General features: G+C 35.6%; 3 protein-coding genes across 3 annotated transcripts; 2 read left to right on the forward strand and 1 right to left on the reverse strand.

Moving 5' to 3' along the window:
- Positions 1–1147: 1147 nt before the first annotated feature.
- LOC150017811 (olfactory receptor 5M9) lies at positions 1148–2080 on the forward strand. Its single transcript, XM_090267536.1, has one exon. It carries the CDS (start codon positions 1148–1150, stop codon positions 2078–2080), a length of 933 nt encoding a protein of 310 aa, XP_090123662.1.
- Positions 2081–8297: 6217 nt separating this feature from the next.
- Positions 8298–9252, reverse strand: LOC150017812 (olfactory receptor 8U3-like). Its single transcript, XM_090267537.1, is given in 2 exon segments — positions 8298–9174; positions 9176–9252. Coding segments are annotated over 2 exon segments (954 nt in total).
- An 11878-nt stretch (positions 9253–21130) lies between these two features.
- Positions 21131–22090, forward strand: OR8U3 (olfactory receptor family 8 subfamily U member 3). The gene has a single exon (XM_090267538.1). It carries the CDS (start codon positions 21131–21133, stop codon positions 22088–22090), a length of 960 nt encoding a protein of 319 aa, XP_090123664.1.
- Positions 22091–22444: the final 354 nt, after the last annotated feature.

Below are 22444 nucleotides of genomic sequence, written 5' to 3' on the forward strand. Positions count from 1 at the left end.
CAGAATCTTGTATATCTTGTTCACCCTCATATTTTCAGAATTTAGATTACTTCTAAATCACAAATGCATCTGACATGTTATTAGCTTTGATGTTTGTAAAATAAATTAATGTAAGCGATTACAAATCAAGGCCCACTTATAGTTCAGTAATATACCCTTTGAGCACTATTATTATGGAGAGCTTAATTTCTCAGGACTATGCTAACCCTATATTTAGATCCTTGCGAACTCATGGCAAGGGTTTAGTTCTCGGAGAACTGTAGAAGTGTAGAGATATGTTGTTTGAGAAGTTTCTTCTTGCAGTGATACCAAACTGGATATGAATAATAAGGCATAGAATTGATTGGTTCTCTGAGATGAGACACACTAGTCATTAAAACATGTTACCTAAACTTTACCCCCATGGTATTTATCTACTGACATAATTTTAGTAGGGGGTGCTAGGTGATTAAACCACTTGTAGTCTACTTTTCTGAGATAACTGTACAACTGAGACAGTCTGTGCTGTTAGTCCCTCTTACCTCACCCCTGCAAGTAGTTGCAATCAAACAAGGATGTTTCCTAAACAAAATAAAATATCACTGGAAATTTCATGTTAGAAAGCATATGATATCATATGCTGGCTTACGAGGGACGACTATGTTAATAACTAGATTGTGATACCAATGTATTGAGACACTAGCTGAAGATTCTGACTACACTTTCATATTAAAAAATCCATGTACATATGAATATAGAATACTTCTGTGATAAATAAGTCCATGTGGAATTTGATTTAGCCATTGTTTGACAACTTTTAGTCTGCTTTAGTCATATTTGTTTCCTATGATTTTAATAGTAGTGTCATAATCTAGCAAAATATAAATGTCTAATTTTAATATGTATTAGCAATTAATGTAATTTCCTCTTTTACAGATAAAAACTGATAAATATTGACAGTAACTATTTATAAGATCTATTTAGAAAAACAATTATGCCTATATATTCTTATCTTGGACATTGTGCAAAACCCACAATGATTTTTAAATTATTTGAATTAGAAAAAAGATAAATGTGACTCAAAATTTCAAGAATAAAGCAAATCCATTTATGTTTTTTATTTTTAATTTCTCCATAGGCTATAACAGACTGGGTCTATGTAAAAACAATGCCAAATTTCACGGATGTGTCAGAATTTATTCTTCTTGGGTTGACCAGTCGCCAGGAGCTTCAAGTTCTCTTTTTTGTGGTGTTCCTAATAGTTTACATAGTCACTCTATTAGGAAACATTGGTATGATCATTTTGATCAGCATCAGTCCCCAGCTTCAGAGCCCTATGTACTTTTTCTTGAGTCATTTGTCTTTTGTGGATGTGTGCTTTTCTTCCAATGTCACTCCCAAAATGCTGGAAAACCTGCTGTCAGTGACAAAAACCATTTCCTATGTGGGATGTTTGGTGCAATGTTACTTTTTCATTGCCCTTGTCCATGTGGAGGTCTATGTCTTGGCCGTGATGGCCTTTGATCGCTACATGGCCATCTGCAACCCTTTGCTTTACGGCAGTAAAATGTCCAGGTCTGTCTGTGTTCGGCTCATTTCTGTGCCATATGTCTATGGATTCTCTGTGAGCCTAATATGCACACTGTGGACATATGGCTTGTACTTCTGCGGAAACATTGAAATCAACCACTTTTATTGTGCAGACCCTCCTCTCATCAAGATTGCCTGTGGGGGTGTCCACATCAAAGAATACACCATGATTGTGATTGCTGGAATTAACTTCACATACTCCCTCTCAGTGGTCCTCATCTCCTACACCCTCATCGTAGTAGCTGTGCTACGCATGCACTCTGCTGAGGGAAGGAGGAAGGCGTTCTCCACATGCGGGTCCCACCTGACAGCTGTTACCATGTTTTATGGGACTCTCATCTTCATGTATCTCAGGAGGCCCACTGAAGAATCTGTGGAGCGGGGGAAAATGGTGGCTGTGTTTTACACCACAGTGATCCCCATGCTGAACCCCATGATCTACAGCTTGAGAAACAAAGATGTGAAAGAGGCAGTCAACAAAGCAATCATCAAGGCAAACTTGGGGCAGTGAAGCTATAATAGATATTTTTGTGGTGTGCTGCTGCCTATTATAAATGCCCGGGCATAAAAGTCTTAGCTCAAAAATATTTTTCTAAAGACAACATATGATTAAAGGTTCAATCTCATACAGTGATGCTTTAACCCTATGAATAAACTCAAATGGCTAAGTCTGCTCCATATCATGTATGCAACCATATTATTGAATCTGAAATATTAGTGTCACTTACAGTGTATATAAAATTGTGATAAGTGTAGTCATTAGAAAAACTCATAAATAAGTTTAGATACATGTTAATTTGGAGGCACTCTTGTTGAAATCAAACATGGTTTCCTAGGATCTATTTCATATACATATTTCATGAGAGTAAGAGTAATAAGAATTCTCTCTTTTCTATGAATACAGGATATTGATGGACCCTAATTTACCAAAAAAGTGTTCTATAGTGTTTATGTATACATGGATTTTTAAAAATGATATTGTTTTCAGAACCTTCAACTAGTATCTCAATACAATTATAAGATTTGTCCTCAGAATGTATTGTTTTATAGTTAACAATGTGTTTTAGTAATCTGTTTAATTACTCTTATTCCTCACTTTGGATTGTAGTATAAATTTTCTGATGTTAAAAGGGTTAAAAATTTATGACTAAAGATTTCCCCTCCTTCATCATAATAAAAAAATAAACCAGTATAAGTTTTCTGATATTTAAAATCTCACCTTTGTTCTTTTAAACCTTTGGTTGATACATTTTGAAACTATCACTTGATTCCAGCTCTTTGTACTAATGTTAAACGTTTTGGTTCTGTAGCTTGCAGCTTAAGTCAAGCTTTTAGTGCCTAGAGTGAATCAACCAGATAAGAAACACTGTCAACTAAATGCTATTGCACGAAGCATGCACTCCAATGTAATAAATACAGGTCAAATGGTATCCCTGTGGGCCTGGTGAAAAATCTTAGAAAGCTCGCTGTTCAGTTATCTAGATTGGTGCACCTGCAGTCCTCATCATCTCCATTCCATTTTTTATACAAGCAGAATACAGATTTGTCTACCTTTGATGACTCTTGCTAACTTACCAGTACTGAGGCAAATGGAAAGTAGAAGGGATTCCTGATGAGTGAGTTTATTCTTATGTAAGTGCTAATCTAATTAAAAGGGGTACACACTCATGTATGTGAGGGATAACTCGGACAAGCAGCATATAGTTGTAGCAATACCACCCTTAAAATGGACTAATTCAGAGACAATATTGTAACTCAGATTAATTAAGCATGGGCCATTTTTCCTTAGAATGGATCTGAGGAAAGACAGATGGTGCGGGGAGGGGAATTCTCATTCATAACATTAGAGTCTGAGTTGGGGGAAAGAGAACCATTGGTTGGTATTGAAAACTCTGTTAACAAAAGATTTTTAAAAATGTTCTTAAACCACTCATATTTGTTTCTAAAGAGTTAATGTCAAGTACAAAAAGTAAGGATGCTCAAGGAGCAACTGATTTCATAGAGATTGACATTATAACCTGACATTTTTAGACAATATTTTCTATGATCCTCAGCATAGAGATATTCCTACTATTAAAAAAATGCTGGCCATCCAGTTATTGACTAAAGTTCTCATCTTTCCTTAATAGCCAGGCCCATAACCTTGTTTTGAAGTTTTGGCAATGAGCTGTTAGAAGAATATTATCAAGACCTAGGTGTCATCACCTCAAGGTCAAAGCCACTGGACTTGGATTTTTTCTCTCTCTCTGCTTACTTAAAATTGTTGCCACTGAAATTATTGCCCTAGATCCAAACATGGAAGCCACATATTAAAGATCTAATTGCCTTACCCTAACCCCTAACTCACACTGTTGCCTGAGAGAGAAAGAAAATCCTATCTCATTGAATGAATCACTGTATTTGGGGGTTCGCTGGTTATACCTCTTAGCCAGTATCCTAATCTTCCCTTAAAGTGTTCTTATAATACTTTTGAGAAACATGATCCTTGTCATCTCACATCTACTTCTTACAGCAAATTTTGCTTCTAGGATATTTAAATTTCCTCAGATATTTGCCTATTCTCCTGGTATTGAATAAAATAAACCCGGTCCTCTGTCTTAACCAGGAGGGGGTAAAACCCCCTGCTCTTGGTTCACCCCATCATTGAATGCATCCCACATTCCCTATTGCCTTACAAAGATAAGACGTGCAAGTTTCCATGGGTAATGAAAACAAGTTGGTGAAAGGTAGATCTGTTTGTTTGCATGAAACAGAAAGAAAATAAAGTGGGAAAACTATAACACGTTGGAGAACAAGCGTTAATTTCCATCCCACAACCAGTCTGGTGAGTTAGAAAGTGAAATTGCTTTGTAGCTCCCTGGGACCTGACTATTACTGTGTAGCTTTTAGTTCAATTATCAACAGAAAATGGATTTATAACACATCACCTACATAAATTACTTTTAAGTCCAAGTGTTTCATAATTACTCTTGAAGATGATTTCCATTTTAAGGGATTTTCAACATCTGACTTAATTCCTCTCTCAAAAAGGGGTAATGCTTGCTTTCCACAGTTCCTGGATGAAAGGATGACTATGAGTCTGACCTGTGAGGAAAGGCTTTTGAATACTTGGACCTGCTGTAACTGAGGCGCTGTGGGTCCTGGGTTCTGACAGGTGCTGAATATGTCAGTGTGTTACTGAGTGAAAAGGGGGTTCTTTCACGTGGCGCCTTGGTGTAAAACCCAACAACTAGTGTTGAGGAAAACAGATCTTTATTTACAGGATTCCAACCTGGGGAGGGCAGTGAGCACTTCAGCTCAGAGCCCTGTTCTCGCACGGGACCCAGCACTTCCCTGGCCCCCCAAAAGGCTAGAAGCCAAAAACATGCCCAGAAGTTCCCCATCCCTTATCTGTCAGCTCTCTCCTTCAGGATCTGGGGTACGATGTCATCAGCCTCCTTATAACAGTCCAGAAAAACATGTGCTGTGTTACACTGGATCACACATGGTTCTCTCCTTGATCTTTCAAAGCCGGGCGGATCTCTTTCCTTCTAAAACCACATGTTGCTCTCTTTCTCCCTCCTTGCAAACTGCACCCATCCCTCTACTCTACCTCCTTGCAAACCATTGGATCACTCCCCAAAATGGCTGCCACCTTATTTTTAAATCCCTGGCTGTGGCTTGTGATGCAGTGGGCAGGGTAACCGGTTCTGACCACTCACAGAACCTTGTGCATGCCCTGTATGCTTTCCTCACCATTGCATGATCAAAACCCCTCCCATCGCCTTGGAGCCTTGGAAGAACTAAAGCCATCTGCGTAACTAAGACACTAGATACCAGCCATAGCTATGCAAAGGCATCTGGAAAGCTTTCCCTTTCCCCCACCTCCCAAACCGCAGGCTCTGGGGAATTTTGGAGACCACGTTCTGTAACAAGTCCAGCAGGTGTATGTTTAGTAGTTGTGTGACTTTGCAACAACCTTGTCTGAATCCAGTACGCTACCCAGAGGAAGGACACAGATTCCTGTATAATTTACTAATCTTTAAATCCTACTCACAGTGCCAGTCTCAAGTTGAGCCTTTGCTGCTTGTGGTCAGAAATATGGTTCTTGAGTCATTATGAGTTCTTTCTTACTCTCTCCTGCATAAGCTTTGTACTATTCTCTTAACTTTTTAATGTTATGTTATGGAATTACAAAACAAGTAAAACCAAAATCATAGCAAAGATATTCTCTTTTCTTGAGTACTTGCCCTTGACAATTGATAGTAATGACTTTCAAGACTAATTTCTCTGTGATGGTGTCCCCCTCCAAAAGGAAATCAATTTAAGAGCTTAAAAGTCATAATTATAATTCAGTACTTTCTCTCCAAAATCTGTACCATTTGCATCCTCTTAGAACATCTTATTGCTGTTTTAATAATGGTAATGGGGTTGATTGAGGCAGACATAAAAATAATTTTTAAAATACATAGTTTAATATTTATAACTTCAAATAATGTAATATCTAAACTTGACTATTGAACCTATATTAAGATAACTTGGAATGATTTAAGTTAAACTGATTATTACAAACTTCTGATTATCCTATACTATAATTTCTTTTGCCATTATTTCCCAAAATACAAGTACATAAGACAATTTTATATGTTACCCAGACATTTGGTTATTTTAAATGTTTGAGTGTTTACAATAATTTTTGTTCCTTTCCATTTATGATGTTTGGCACAAATATTTCTCATTTGAAGTAATTACATGGTTTAATTTTCATATTCATCTAAATAAAGTATGAGTTAATTAAAAAACTTGAGAGTATTATACTTAGCAAAATAAACCAGGCAGTGAAAGACAAATACCATATGATATCACCTAATACAGGAAACTAATGAACAACACAAACAAATGAGCAAAATAGAACCAGAGGCATGGAAACAAGAAGCAGACTAACAGTGACTGGGGGGGTGGGGGGGTGGAGGGGAGAAAAGAAGGGAAAGGGTCTAGTAAAGGAACTAGTATAAATGACCCATAGACATGGACAACTGAGTGGGGAATGACTGAGGGAGAAGGGGTGGGTGGAATTGGGAGGAGCAATGGGGGAAAAAGTGGGACAACTGTAATAGAAAAACAATAATTAAAAAAAAAGACAAAAAAAGACAAAAGACTCATATATCCCAAATTGAGATTATTTTGCCCCCCATTCCATTTCTCTTCTTTCTTTTTGTCTGAAAAATTTTTTATTTGTTTGAAATTAATTAAAAATAAAGGATGAAGTTTTTAAAAAAAACACACAAAAAAATAAATAAAAATATATTAAGCAAAAAATAAATGTAATATTTCAATGTAAGAAAAATCATAATAAAAGCATAATAATAACCAAAAACCAGAAAACAACATAACTTTATGACAAGTCACCACAATCACACACACAGCTGCCTATCATATATATGTATAGTTTATATAGTTAGTATATATGTATAGGCATGTGTTATTAGGTATATATACAACAACTCTGCATATCAGGCATTACTTCTCATTGGGTTTAAATATACCTCACCACTTTAAATTTTTTCAGTTCAATAACATCTGCAATACTTAAGACTGTTAAGTTTCTAGTAAGACAAAATACAGTAAGTCTTATTGCGAAAGTCTCTGACGTTAATAGCATTGGTTAATTGTAGTCATATAATATTCAAACAGAACTGGAAGAAACTTGGGTATCCAATATGCTTCCCACATTGTTTAATGAATTGTAATTATAGGGCAAAGCGAACTTTGAGTTCCTGAGCTTTATAAGTACTCCTTACCCAGAACTCAATAATGTTAAAACAATTTTTAATTTTTTTCCACCAATGTCATTGAGCTGGAAGTGGTAAAACTTGGGTTTGAACCCAAGACCCTAAGATTCCAAGAACTAATTTCCTACATAGTTTGAATGCAGAAAGATTTTGATTACTGGTCATGCCTGGGTTTGAATCATGAGCCGTTGGCAAGATGAAAGCAAGAATGACAGAATAAAAAGGGGAATCAGTTCGTAGAAGGAAAGGGTTCACATGTAATTCTGACACACTGTGGGCGTGGCTTCATTTTGCTTATTTGATAATAAACTTCACTTTGCTCATTGCTTGTTTATTTTATTCTTGTTCATCTTGTTCATAGCTTCATTATCAAATAAACAAAATCTATTTCCTGAGCTGCTAGATTCATTCTAACACCTATCACAGTACACAGATTATAGCAGCACAATCTTATAATTCTGCAGGTTGCTTTTTTTAGAATCTATGTTAATTCCATAATTTCAGGGAGTGATCAGTAACGATTCCAGTGGCAGTCAGAGGCAGAGTGAAGATGATGGCCAACAGAAAGGACAGTTGAGGAACAGGCCATTTCATGAAATGACATGAAGATGGACGAGAAACTTACTTTATCACCCTCCTTGCCCCCTTTCTCTCTTCTACTAGTATACAAAATAGAAAACACATTTACAAGGAACAGATAAATCTTATTATTTGTTGAATAGAGACCCTCCAAGTCCAAGCTATCAGAGACATATATCTAAATAGTAGCAATTTGTTAAAAATCTAAATTCTACTCCTTTAAATATTTAATCTTATTATAAGCTATATAAAAATAGAACTCACGTAAAAATAATATTACTTATATGAAGAATGATAAAAATGAATTAACTTCATCAAAAGACTATAAAAACAACGTATCTGCATGTGGCCTTGTTCCAAATCAGGCATTGTTCCAAGTCACTTTTTAAAGTTTGTTAGAGGCAGGCCATAACATTTTTCAATGGCTTTTCTCAAGACACTTTTTACCTCACGGTTCCTCAAACTGTAGATCATGGGGTTCAGCATAGGAATGACTATTGTATAGAATACTGAGGCCATTTTGTCTGTGTCAAGGGAATGGTTCGATTTCGGCTGCAGATACATGAAGATCAGAGTCCCATAGAATATAGTCACAGCAGTCAGATGGGAGGCACAAGTTGAGAATGCTTTGCACCTCCCTTCTGTAGATTGGATTCTCAGAATGGCAGCCACAATGTATAAGTAAGAAATAAGGACCATGGTCAAAGAGCTGATCATGTTGAATCCAGCAAAGATGAAAATCAAGACCTCTTTGAGGCTGGTGTCTGAGCAGGCAAGGGCCATTGAAGGGACATCATCACAGTAGAAGTGGTTGATAATATTGGGGCCACAATAGATCAGTTGGAAAGTAACAACTGTGTGGAGCACAGCAACAGAAAAGCTGTATAAGTAGAGACCCATTACCAGCTGCAGACACACCTTGTGGGACATGATCACCCTGTAGAGAAGAGGATTGCAGATGGCCACATAGCGGGCATAAGCCATTACCGCAAGAAGAAACATCTCTGAAATCAAGAAGTTTAGGAAAAATCTCAGCTGTGTTGCACATGCATGGAAAGATATAGACTTGCACTGGGTCAGGAGGGTCTCCAGGAACTTGAGGGCGATTGAAGAGGAGTAACAAAAGCCAACAAAGGCCAGATTACTGAGAGAAAAGTACATGGGCGTGTGAAGTCGAGCATCCAGTCGGACTAATAAAATCAGCCCAATGTTTCCTACCAAAGTTAGAGCATATACCACAAAAGTGAGCAGAAAGAATGATTTCAATCTCCCTTTGGACTGAAAAGCCCAACAGAATGAATTCTGTTACCCTGGTGCTGTTCCTTTCAGCCATTTATTCTCGTGCCTCAGCTGAAAAAAGACAAGATAGAGCCACAGACAAATAAGCGTGACTGAGGAATTGTCATCTGATGCCAGCTCTAGTGTGTTGTAGCTTCAGAAATTATTGTTCACTGAAATAGAATACCAGAAAAAATAAGCTCATTTCAGATTATCATCTCTTGCTATATATAATTTTATGAGGCCCAAAATTGAAAGCAAATAGAAAATAAATCAATTGAAGGTTTTATAGCAAAGATTAGAAAAACAAAAAACTTTATATGTTTGTAAATATACTTAATATTTGAGATATAGGTAATTTTACATTATAATGGATAAGGAGAAAAGAATTTTTAAAACAACTTTTTCTTCTTGGTGGAACAAAACCATACTGTACTATTTTCACCTCTCTGAATACATTTTTTTCTATTTTAATAATTATAGGTTATTCTAAATAGAAGTTAAGCAGGATATTCAACAAAAAGAAAAAGGAGGCCATATGATTTATATATATGTGTATATATATGTATGCTAATTCATTTTCAAGTTCTGCTTTCTAAAAATAAAAGAAACACTTGTGAGCAGAGCTAAATATATATATATATATATTTTTTCAAATGTAGTTTTCTAGGTTAAAGTGTTTCATAGAGTTCTATTTTAATTACTTTTTGCATTTATAATCAGAAATTATTCCTATAATCTGTTAATTTTCAATGAAGTGGCAAAAATGTTTCCTTTTAAAAGGGGTCATCTCTTTGATAGGAGAAAGAATAATTTCATGTTTGGAAAGTTATCATCATTAAAGCAATGACCTTTGTGTCCACAGTTTTGAATGTATCAGTATCGCCTCTGGGTCCCTGCTTAGGGGTTCCAGCTGTCAGTCCGTCGGCAACCTGTGCAACTGTAGAAGAAGGGAGATAAGACAGAACCAGATCATGGGCAGCTTTCCTCAGGTTGCTAAAAGTCACTTCTCCTTATTCAGATTCTATATTCGTAGAAAAGACAGAGCCATGTCTTCCTCCAATTGCCACCATATTTATGAAGTCTCCGTACCTCCTTGGCCCTTCATGCCCTGGCATCTCCACCTCCACAGCAGAATTAATGCATCTTATTTTTCTGCATGTAGCTCGTCTATGATTATGACCACCTGCATAGTGTGTTTATTGGAAATTATTAGCCTCTTTCCACCTTTATGGCTGAGAAAGTTAACTTTAATTTGGGGATGAAAATAAAATTAGAAATCCTCACTATATCAAATTTGAATGAATGAGTGAATAAATAAATAGATAGGTGTATAAAATAGAGAGAATAATCCGCTTCTCTTCCCGAATACACTGTTCAAAAGGAAACTTTTTCTTAAAGGTTTGGTGAAAGTGGTTAGAAATTCCCTTTTTCCTCTTTTGACTCCATCTAATAGTATAATTTATACATAGTGTGTTCTCCAAAAATAAAACAAATCTATATACATTCATACATGCATATGCATACATACACATATGTATGTATACATATAAACACACACATACACACATATACATAAAATCTGACACAAAAACAGTGTTCTTTCTTATCCATTTTCTTTCTCCTCGGTGGAGCCAAAGCCCACTTTGCGAGAAGAGTGTTTCAATGGAATTGTTGAACTGACTTGTCTTCCTGAGCTGGCATCTTAACACAGCTATTGGTACTACAGCTCAGTATCTTGGTGTAGAATCAAAGAGAAAATGAGAGAAGTATTGACCTGGCCAGCATTTTCCATTTCCAGACATAGAAACATACTGACTCTGGTCCTACTTGCAGTCGTTCATGATAAACATCACTTTAAATGTTTCCTAAGCAATGAATGAAGTTTTAGTGTTGAGGGTCTTTTCTTTGCACACATGCTGTAACCAAGTTTACTGTCCTTCCTTCTACATCCATAATAAAATGAAAACCATGAAAACCTATAAAACTTCATCGATTTAAAACTGTGAAAAGACCAGCTTCCATTTTTGTGTATTATTTTCACCCATGAGTGTCTCTTTGATATGTGCTTTTTTAAATCATCAAAATTTTCTCCTGAAAGACAACTCTCACACATATAAATGCTCTTCTTCTGTAGGAATTGGCCTCTGAAGTTTTATTAATAGACCAAAAAATGTTTTTTCCTCTAAAAAAAAGAAAACACTCAGGTCTCAGAGAGCCATGGAGGGACATATTTTGGGAGAGCTAAGAAGGTTACTTCATTCTTGTGTATAGATGGCGGCTTTACCTGGTTGGAGAAGAGTAAGGCAGGGCCATCTACTTTCTTTTTAGTGGGGATAACTGAATGCCTTGAGGCAAGAGGGTTGTGGAAATGACCAGCAGTACCTGTTAACCTCCCTGGTTGTGGGAGAAATCCTGCCCTGAGTGTTTCCACAGGGGTCTGCTTCCCAATGACCCTGGGATAGTGAGGGTATGTGAATGTGGGACAGGGCCTTTATATACCAAGTTTCTATTCCCTAAAGAGTTAATGCCTAAGGTTCCCCAGACATGACTGCCCCAAGGTTACTGTCCTTGTGATTAGAAAGTTCCAATTAGGAAAATATTAGCCCATAAAAGCAAAGGTAAAGTCAGTTCATATTTGAACTAGAATGATCTCACCATGAAATCACTCGTCTGTGGTGATGTATGGGCAATCCAATTTGAATAATCAAAGCAGAGCAAAAAAAAAAAAAAAAAAAAAAAATTAACGGCAAACAATTTAAATATCAAAACCACTTCTAGTGTATTGACATCATTTGTTTACACTTGTCCCCCTTCCTGCCCTGTGATCTGAGTCAGAGGGATTCTGATTTAATAATTTGTTTTACTATTTCCACCATCCTTTCAAGTAAATTTGCTTGTATCCATCCTTTCCCTCTCCAGTTGAATTTTAAAACAGAATAATTATTTTAAACAATAAATTAGACAGCAAATTATGTTGTCTCACTCCCTGGCACAGAATCTTGCAATAGTTGCACACTTCACCACAAGTAAAATCCACAGTTCTTACTGGGGTTCACGAGATCCAGAAGCATCTGGCCATTGGTAGGCTTTCTGACAACAATGATCTCAATCTCTATACCCTATTTGCATCCTTTTATCCACAGTGACTTCTGGTACTCCAGGCCGGCCTTAGGTATTTGTTCCCTCTACCTGGATTTTTTTTTTTTTTTTTAGATATCTCACGCCTTCACTCCGGGACCCTTTCACAGAGGCGAAGTGTGAGGACACAGGAGCCAAGTTGTCTGGGTCCAAATTCTGGCTCTGCCACTATGTGCCATTACAGGACTTGGTCACATAATGTCTCGTGTCTTGTTTCCATCATCTTTAAACCAAAAATAGTCACAATGACTGTGTCAAGTGCTGCTTTGAGGGTTAAATGAGTTCAAGCGTATAAAGATCTAGAATCATGTCTGACCTATCATAAGCACTATAAAGCATTAATTACTCGTATTACCTCACTTCCCTGAGTTCTCCCTTTCCCCCCTCAATATCATTTACACATATATTTTACTTGCTGGTATTAGTCTCTTTATAGGGCTTTATCTATCGACAGTTCTGACCCAGACTGGGGACTCAGGAAATTATTATTGACCAATAAATGAATTGCTCAACAAGCTTTAACTGCCAACAGTACTTTATGTGCATTAATTTTCTGCACTAACTATAATTATTATGTATACTTCACTTTGCAAAGCTCATTCTTTAAAAATGGTGTTTTTTATGTACATCTGTTTAATCATTAGTAAAATAAATACTATTAGTAAAAGTTATATTTTATGAATGATTGAATATATACATAAATTCATGTGTGTATACATACATATAGATACATATAACTTATATGTATCTATATAATGTATATAAATAAAAATAAAATTTATATTTTACTAATAGTTAAATAAATATATATAAAGGAGGAAACCAGTTTAAAACAATGAACTTGACACTGTTGGGAGTCAAATTACCAAAAACTTTCTGAAGGATTCATTTATTATTTAACAATGATTTATTGAGTGTCCAGTTTGTGTCAGGAGCCTCAAATAAAGGAGCTAAAATAAACTTCTATTTAGTTATTTTTTCTTTTATATTTTGAATTCCTGACTCAATTCACATAAAATGTTTTTCTTTACTTAATTTTTGATACTTAATTCCTATGTCTATTCATGGGCAATCCTTTGCATATGCTTTCATTTGTATTCCTTTTGGTTTATTTAAACACACACACATGCAATAATTTCCTTGATACTTTAAAATAACAGATTTGAGTTATTCCTTCAGGCAACTTGACTTCATTTGTTTTTTTTTTTTTTTGTGGAATGACTTAATTTGATATCTTTTAATATAATATTTCTATTGTGATGAAATTCTTCTGTCTTATCCTATTTCTAGAAAATGACCAAACACAGTCATAAGCATTTTATCATAGTTCACTTTATAATCTGTATTCTGAAGGTTTGCAGAAACTAATTCTTTGCCTAATTATTACAAATCGCAAACCATCAGCTCCATCTAAACGGTGCTCAGATGGCGTATGTTGTCTTTCATTGCTAGAATGTGTGCCCGACATTTGATATTTCTATCCTATTTACATTTGAATGGGACTTTACCTAGCTGACTCTCTTGCATTTCTTTAGTAAGGAAAGAATTAAACATCCATCAGTATCCTTAGATATCTTAGAAAGCATTAACATTCTAGTGTGGCCTTTAGGGTCATGGCATATGTCAAAAACCTTAGTTGTGAACAAAGTAGTAGCTCGACACTGTATTTGAAAAATGAATTAATCAGTAATTATATTCCCAAATTATTTGGTACTGGATTACATGCACTTAATTTATCACAGAATTCAGAAGTTCCCAAGTGCCCACTGCCTGCCCGTACTATGTAATATGAAAGCAATTAGGTCAGTGTTTCCATTTCTAGTCAGAATGCAAAAGTTTTGAGTATCTGGGAAAATTAAGAAAAATGTCATTTCTAGTAGGTACCATTCTTCATCAGTTGATTTTAATTAAATAAAACAATAATCATTAAGTAAAGAGAAACTGTAGTTAGAGTTTGCCTAAGTGTTAATGATGAAACTGTCTCTCTGGGTCTTATTATAATTCTCTTTATTGCAAACAAATCCCCCACTGTAATTGCCAAAAGTGAGTTTACTTGCTAATCAGTTTCAAGGGGCCTTATTAAAACAATGTTTCTCAGTGTTTTCAATGGGACATATTAACTGAAACCAATCTCAACAGACATAAAGTTTCGGCTCAAGATTAATGAATATGCACTTTACTTTGAGTGCATTGAGTTAATTATATGATTCCTCAGGGATGCCCATGTCCTCTACCTTGAAATACCTTCCTATGGAAGAGAAGATAGTGTAGTGGGAAAAGAAGAGGATTTGAAGCCAGATCTACATTTGTGCTCTGGCTCTTCTACCATCTATCTACCCATATGCTCTTGGGAAAGTCATAAACTCTGAGCATCAATTGAGAAATGAAAATACTACTTACAGCCAGGGCATTTTTAATGAGTAAATCTATAATGGATATACAATCACTTTGCAACTTGAAATTGATGATATTCTAATGATTATGAGTAGAATGATAATAAAAACAATAACAGTGACTAGAATTTATTGGGCAAGGTACTGAAAAGGTCTATGTACATTATATCACTATTCCTTACAAAGTGTTATGGTATAGGAAAAATGTTCTCATCTTTTATATAAGAGATGCTCACAGAACTTAAATACTTTGCCTTAAGTCACACCTGATAAATTTCAATATGAGAAATAATATTGAGATTGGAGGGTGGTAGTAGAGATTAAAAGAAAAGCCAGGAAAATGATAATATCTAAAAGGTAAAATAGAATCAAAATTTGGAAAGAAATAGAAAAAGTTTAAAGATGAATATTGTTATTGCCCTGCACATAATATTCACCAAGATAAACCACAAGGATGGAAATCAGATGGAGAACCTTGTCTTTAGCATGTAGAACTTGGAAGTGCATCAAGACATCCAACTGAAACTTATATCTAGACATTTGGATATCAAACTGAAGCTGAAAGGAGGTGTCTAAAATAGAAAAATAAATTTGAAATTCATTGATAATTGATGTTGTGGCATAGAAAAGGATTCTGCAAGAGAGGAGGCACTAGCAGAAATAATAATTGCAGAAAAGTAGAGGCAAAAAGTGAAATCAGTGTGAGAGGAGAAAAACAATGAAAATGTGATCTCTACCAAAATCCCAACGGAATTTAATACAATCCTAAAATTCATATGGAACCACGAAAGACCCCAAGTGGCTAAGGAACTTTGAGAAAGAAGAATAAAGCTGAAGGCATCAAAATTCTTGATTTCAAAATATATTACAAAGATTCAAAAATTAAAACAGTATGGTATTGGCATAAAAACAGACATATAGATTAATAATACAGAGTAGAGAACCCAGAAATAAATCCACAAATATACAGTGAATTGATCTTTGACAAGGGTGCCTAGATAAAGAGTGAGAAAGGGATAATACCTTCATAAATGGTGTTGGGGAAACGATATCAGCATGAAAAAGAACGAAATTGTATCCTTATCTAACACCATACAGAAAGCAACTCAAGGTGAATTAGAGACTTACATGTAAAACTTAGAACTGTAAAACTAATAGAAAATAATACAGTGAAAAATCATGGCTTTGGGCCTGGCAGTTACTTCTTAGATAGAACACCAAAAACAGAAGGAACAGAAACAAATTTAGACACATAGGACTCCATTAAACTAAAAAGCTTCTGCATGCAAAACACACAATCAACAGAGTGAAAGGTAACTTACAGCATGGAAGAATATATTTTTAATATGCTTGTATATCTGATTAGTGGTTAATGTCCAAAACATATAAGGGACTCTTATAATTCAGCAGCAAAAGAACCCATGTAATCCACTTGAGAACTGGAATAGATATTTCTCTAAAGAAGACTGCAAATGGTAAACAGGGGTATGAAAATATGGTCAACATCACTAATCATGGGAGAAATGCAATTCAAAAGCACAATAAGAAATGACCTCACACCAGTTAGTATGGCTATGATATAAAAATGCAAAATGTTGGTTATTGAAATCCTTATACTGTATTGGTGGGACTATAAATTGGCACAGCCCCTATGGAAAATAGTATGGAGGTTCCTCAAAATATTATAAATAGAACTGCTATATCATTTATCTTTCCACTGTCCACTTCTGAACATATATCCAAAAGAATTGAAATCAGGTTCTAAAAAAGGTATCTACATTCTATATTAATTGCATCATTATTCACAATAGCCATGATATGGAAACAACTTTGATATCCATCAGTAGGTGATGGATGAAGAAAATGTGGTATAACCTACAATGAAAAATCACTCAGCTTTAAAAAAAAAGAAGAAGGAATTAGGCCACGTGTGACTACATGGATTAACCTGGAGAGCATCATGCAAAGTAAAATAAGTCAGTCACAGTTGGATAAATACTGTATTACTCCATTTCTACTAAGTATCTAAAATCATCAAACTCATAGACACAGTAGAATGGTGATTTTCAGGGACTGGGGGAGGAAAAAGTGAGACTTGTTCAGTAGATAAAAAAGGTCAGTTATATAAGATGAAAAAGTTCTAGAGATCTGTTGTACAACATGTTTTCTATAGTTAAAAATATTGGAAACTTAAAAATTTGTTAAGAGGGTAAATCTCATGTTAAATATTCTTGCCACCATTAAGAAAGAAAACAAACTGTGGCATCACAAATGACTTGAAATTAGACAATGTCCCTTTTCTTATTTTATTTTATTTTTTAATGTTTTATTGTCCCAATTTTTGCCCTTCACTCTCCCCCATCCAGGCCACCCCCCACTTCCATAGTCAATTACCACTCTGTTGTTCATGTCCATGGGTTCTTAATATGTTCTTTCACGAATCCCTTCACCTTCTTTCAAACAGTCCCTACCTCATGCCTCCCCTTTTATAGCTGTCAGTCTATCCCATGATTCTATGTCTCTGGTTCTATTTTGCTCATTAGTTTATTAGATTCATCTTATAAGTGAGATCATGTATTATCTGTCTTTCACTGACTGGCTTATTTCACTTAGTATAATAATTTTCAGTTCCATCTATGCTGTCACAAAAGGTAGGCATTTCTTTCTTTATTCTGATGCATAGTATTCTATTATGTAAATGTATAACAGTTTTTTAATCCACTCATATACTGATGGGCACTTAGGCTGTTTCCAAATCTTGGTTATTGTAAATAGTGCTTCTATGAATTTAGGGGTATATACATTCTTTTGAATTAGTGTTTTGATATTCTTAGGGTATATTCTGAACAGTGAAATCTCTGGGTCAAAACGTAATTCCATTTTTAATTTTTTGAGGAAATTCCACACTGTTTTCTACACTGGCTGCACCAGTCTGCGTTCCCACCAACAGTGCACTAGGGTTCCCGTTTCTCCATATCCTCGCCAGCACTTGTTGCTTGTTGATTTGTTGATGATGGCCATTCTGACTGGTGTGAGGTGATATCTCATTGTGGTTTTTATTTGCATTTCTCTGATGGCTAGTGATGTTGATCATTTTTTTCATGTGTCTATGGGCCATCTCTATGTCCTCCTTGGAGAAGTATCTATACAATGTACATTTTCAAATTTCGGAGGAAATGTAAATTTTAAAAAATACTCATTGTATTTATCAATGACATAATAGTCAAGCTATAAAGAACTGCCTTCAGTGGTGGAGGAAAAAGCTGGATGGAAAAAATCAAATGATTGCAAAAAATTGGAAGCGGTAGACAACTTTTTAAAGAATTTTGGCAGCTGCTATGAATTTTGTTCAGCACACATATATCTGGTACATATAATACGTATTAGATTTTAAAATATTTTTCTAGTTTGAAATTTAATGAGAATCTGGATTTTACCATTAATAACAACACAGTACCCTTTTTGTATAGATTCATCAAGACAGAGTCTGAATTTATGGTAGAAGCAGATCTGTTTTTGGGTAGGTTTTTGGAGTAGCTTGGCTTTATTTGTATGTCTGATTGGTCTTACTTTGTTAAGCAAATATATTTTGAACACTTACTAATTACCATAGATTTTACAGAGTCCTTCACATATATTAATTCATTCAATAGTCACAAAAACAAAAGATGCACCATTTTTCTTGATTTTCCAGTTGAGGAAATTGAGGCATGAAAAGAGTACCAGTATTGCCTAATGTCTCATAAGTAAGTTACTCAAGATTGAAGTACTAATCTTATCCTTTTATAAAACTTCAGTTTTTATCTAAATAAACAAAGGTTTGTGGCCCTTTTATGTTGTTTTTAGTAGTGTAACTTACCTTTGCTTCATGGATAGATAATTAAGTGATTTTTAAAAATCCTCAGTATAATTTGTTTAGCTCATCACACTTTGAGAAAAACAGAAAAGAAAATATTACAGCTTTCAGATATCTCTAGAGGTTCAATTTTAGACCCCAAGGATGCTAGGAACTAATAAATCACCCAGACAGCTACAGAATGGGCTCACAGGAAGCCAGGGTCATGGCTAAGCAGGTGAGTCATATGGAGTTTGTATGTCGAGTTTGTATACTGAGTGGATTGCCACCCCTCCGTCCTAACCTGGCTTTCCATTAGGAACCTCTCTCCTTGATGATCTGTGCTATTAAATGCAATCAGTCTGCTTTTAGAGATAATACCTCTAATATCTTAACTGCATTTTCACTCTCACACTCTCTGCTTTTTAGGACTTTGTAAAAAGCACATCTATTTGTAAGTTATACAGCTACTTTGTCAATCTCTAATTCTCTCTGTGTGTTTCTAACTCTCTCACATACCCACACATACACCTTAAAAGACCTCATATTAGTTAGTCAGACAATCTCCTAGAATTACCCTCCCTCCTGCAGTGGCACCCACAAAAGAGAGTTACTACTACATGGCTATGAAGGACAAATACAAGGGCAGGTAAGATTTCCTGTCTGAAATTTTCTTATAAAGGTGGGTTACCTTGAGTGGCTCTACATTTATGGTTTTTTGTTTTTGTTTTTATTTCACTCAAATAAAATGCCTTGGTTTTAAAACAGAAAAATGCAAATACTACTCTCCAATGCCTGTTGAAATAAATTAATTCAGGCAAAGAACATTAATGGCTGTTAAAACCATTAGGGGAAAGGTCAGTGGAGAAAAGGATATATATGAATGGTTCTACACTTAAGGTTCAGAAACAGTGGTTTTTTAAAAGTCCATCCTTGGCCTTTGGAAACACCAAGCATAAGGTAAAATTTTTTCTATTAGGAAAAGAATGGATACTCACTGTAATTTTTAAGTCTTGAAATAAAATATAAATCTATTGATAATTCCTTTCTCTAGTATTGTTTCTCAGAAAAAAATGTCTGGCTTCAAATGAGTCTCTAAAGTGATCAGACTCAAATCAGTACTTCAGAACCTTTTTTTCTCAGTATCATGCCATGTCATTCATACTTGTTCTGGGGTACACAGAGGGAACATCTGACCGTTGAAGAAATCACCATGTCTGCATACCTGTAGTACACTTGTGGTAGGTAGACAATGTATCTCTGTAGGTTGGTTGGTAAGCTCTGGTGAAAAGCCAAGCTTGGCGCAACCCTTAAATGAAGGATGCTTGGCCTGGAGAAGCCATGGAGAAGTACAGGGCAGGTCTTGAGTGGCACTAGACTGAGAGTAAATCATAAATGCCTTAATTAATGAAGTAGAGGATAGAAGAGAGGAGGTTCTCCAACATCCATCTTCTTCTTCCCTATGATTGGATACTTGCATTCAGTTGCAACAGAAATAATAATAGCAGTATAAATAAAATTGGAAATATGAAGTAGTTAGACATGATGATTTCTCAAACCTTTTCTTTGTTAATAGTTGTAGATCCCCTCTGTGGAAAATAAAGCCAAGAACAAAAATAAAATTCACATAGGCTGATACTGGACCTAATGAAATTAATTCTCTTTTTCAGGGCTGGCAGAAAAATAAACAATTAGAATTACTTTGAGATGCACATCAAGAACTTCACCTACATATTTATCTTTCCATAAAATTATGCTCACAACTGGATATCCTTAGGATATGTTACTAAAAAGTGAAGCCTACTAGAGTAAGTGCTTTGAATATTTTAAACCCTTGAAATAGATCGGCACATTTACGGGAGAAAATATTTATCTATGTGTCATTTACAATATTCAACAATCTGATAAACTACTAGGTTAACTCATTGGGCAACATTTTTCAAAATGTGGTGGATTTTGAATAGAACAAATATCTTCAGTCTCTAATTCCTAGCTAAATAAAATTGTATGTTTTCATGTATTTCTAATGAATTGTTTTAGTTTATAGAGCATAAAGTACTTAATCTATATAACTGGGAATGAGGTATAGAAAAATGGGTAATTCATAGTAGATTATTTTGATATCTTTTAAAGCTGTGGGAACATGCACAAAATTGAAACACAAGGAAATAATATACTGTAATTTCATTTATGAATTACAGATTTTTGTGCTGCTATATTTATATATGCATAGTTTCAACAAAAACACTGAAAGATTAGTGTTAGTTGCATTGAGATTATTTTTCAGATAATATTTAACTTTTAACTAACATCCTCCTTTAGTTTCTAAACTTACAAAAAAGGAAAGAAAACCCAAAACTGTTAAGAAGGCATTTTGAAAGTAAAAGACTCCTTTCCCTGGGGCAAGTATTGTCTGTCTTTAGAGACTTAAGGTGTGCTTTTTGACTGGAAGAGGAGTGATTCAAGGAGAGAAGACAGCAGCGATTCCCTTGCCCCAACACTGGCAGGGGCCATGACAAGTGTCATTTTTATTCTTTAACTTGCAACAAAATCCGCCAGAGCAAATGACGGAAGTTAATATCACTTATGTCACTGAATTTATTCTCAAGGGAATTACAGACCGGCCAGAGCTTCAGGCCCCATGCTTTGTGGTGTTTTTAGTCATCTATCTGGTCACAGTGCTTGGTAATCTCGGATTGATAACCTTAATCCAAACTGATGCTCGACTCCACACACCTATGTATTATTTCCTCAGTCATCTGGCCTTTGTTGACCTCTGTTACTCCTCTGCTATCACGCCGAAGATGATGGTGAATTTTGTTGTGGAATATAACACTATTTCTTTCCATGCTTGTGCGATACAACTGGGTTGCTTTCTCACCTTCATGATCACTGAGTGTTTCCTTTTAGCTTCCATGGCTTATGATCGCTACGTGGCCATCTGTAGCCCCCTGCATTATTCAACTGTGATGTCAAAAAGGGTCTGTGTTCAACTGGTGGCAGTTCCATACCTATATAGCTTTCTGGTTGCTCTTTTCCATACCTCTGTCACCTTCTGTTTAACTTACTGTGGCCCCAATGTCATCAATCATTTCTACTGTGATGACATCCCCCTCTTGGCTCTGTCCTGCTCAGACACACACGTGAAGGAGATTTTGATCTTTGCCTTTGCTGGTTTTGATATGATCTGTTCCTCTTCCATTGTCCTCACTTCCTATATATTCATCATTGCCTCCATCCTAAGGATCCGCTCTACTCAGGGGCGACGCAAGGCCATTTCTACCTGTGGCTCCCATATGGTGGCCGTTACTATTTTCTATGGCACCTTGATCTTTATGTACCTGCAACCCAAATCAAACCACTCCCTGGACACAGACAAAATGGCATCTGTATTTTACACAGTGGTGATCCCCATGTTGAACCCCCTCATCTATAGTCTAAGAAACAAAGATGTGAAAGATGCCTCCAAGAAAGCCTTGAATAGAGGATGTGAAATCTTAAAAATATTAAAGCTAAGAAAATAATAATAATAAGTGCTTCATTAAATACAAAAAGGGAAAGAAATCAAGCTTTCTTTTGCTGATATTTCTTGTATTTCTTTCCCAATGAACTGAAAATGTGACTGTTATTTTGACAGACCTTGATATTTTCTACAAAGAGCTGGGCCAATCCTGGAAATTCAGTATGATTCAGACTCTCATTCAGACTTTAGAGACCACTGAAATTATTTTCCAACACAAAGACACTCACAAACACACACATGTGCATCTCAAGCAAAGGCAGCAGCAGGTTTTTGCTAGAACTCAGGACTCTGGAATCAAGACTGCCTGCGTTTGAATTTCATATTCTTCCTTTATTAGCTGTGTAACCTTGGACAA

This window comes from Furipterus horrens, unplaced genomic scaffold, assembly GCF_987537825.1.
Source record: "Furipterus horrens unplaced genomic scaffold, mFurHor1.1.pri manual_scaffold_2, whole genome shotgun sequence".
Taxonomy (NCBI): Eukaryota; Metazoa; Chordata; class Mammalia; order Chiroptera; family Furipteridae; genus Furipterus; species Furipterus horrens.

Coding starts and splice junctions, on each gene's coding strand:
- LOC150017811 (XM_090267536.1), top strand. CDS start 1,148: ATGCCAAATTTCACGGATGTGTCAGAATTTATTCTTCTTGGGTTGACC.
- OR8U3 (XM_090267538.1), top strand. CDS start 21,131: ATGACGGAAGTTAATATCACTTATGTCACTGAATTTATTCTCAAGGGA.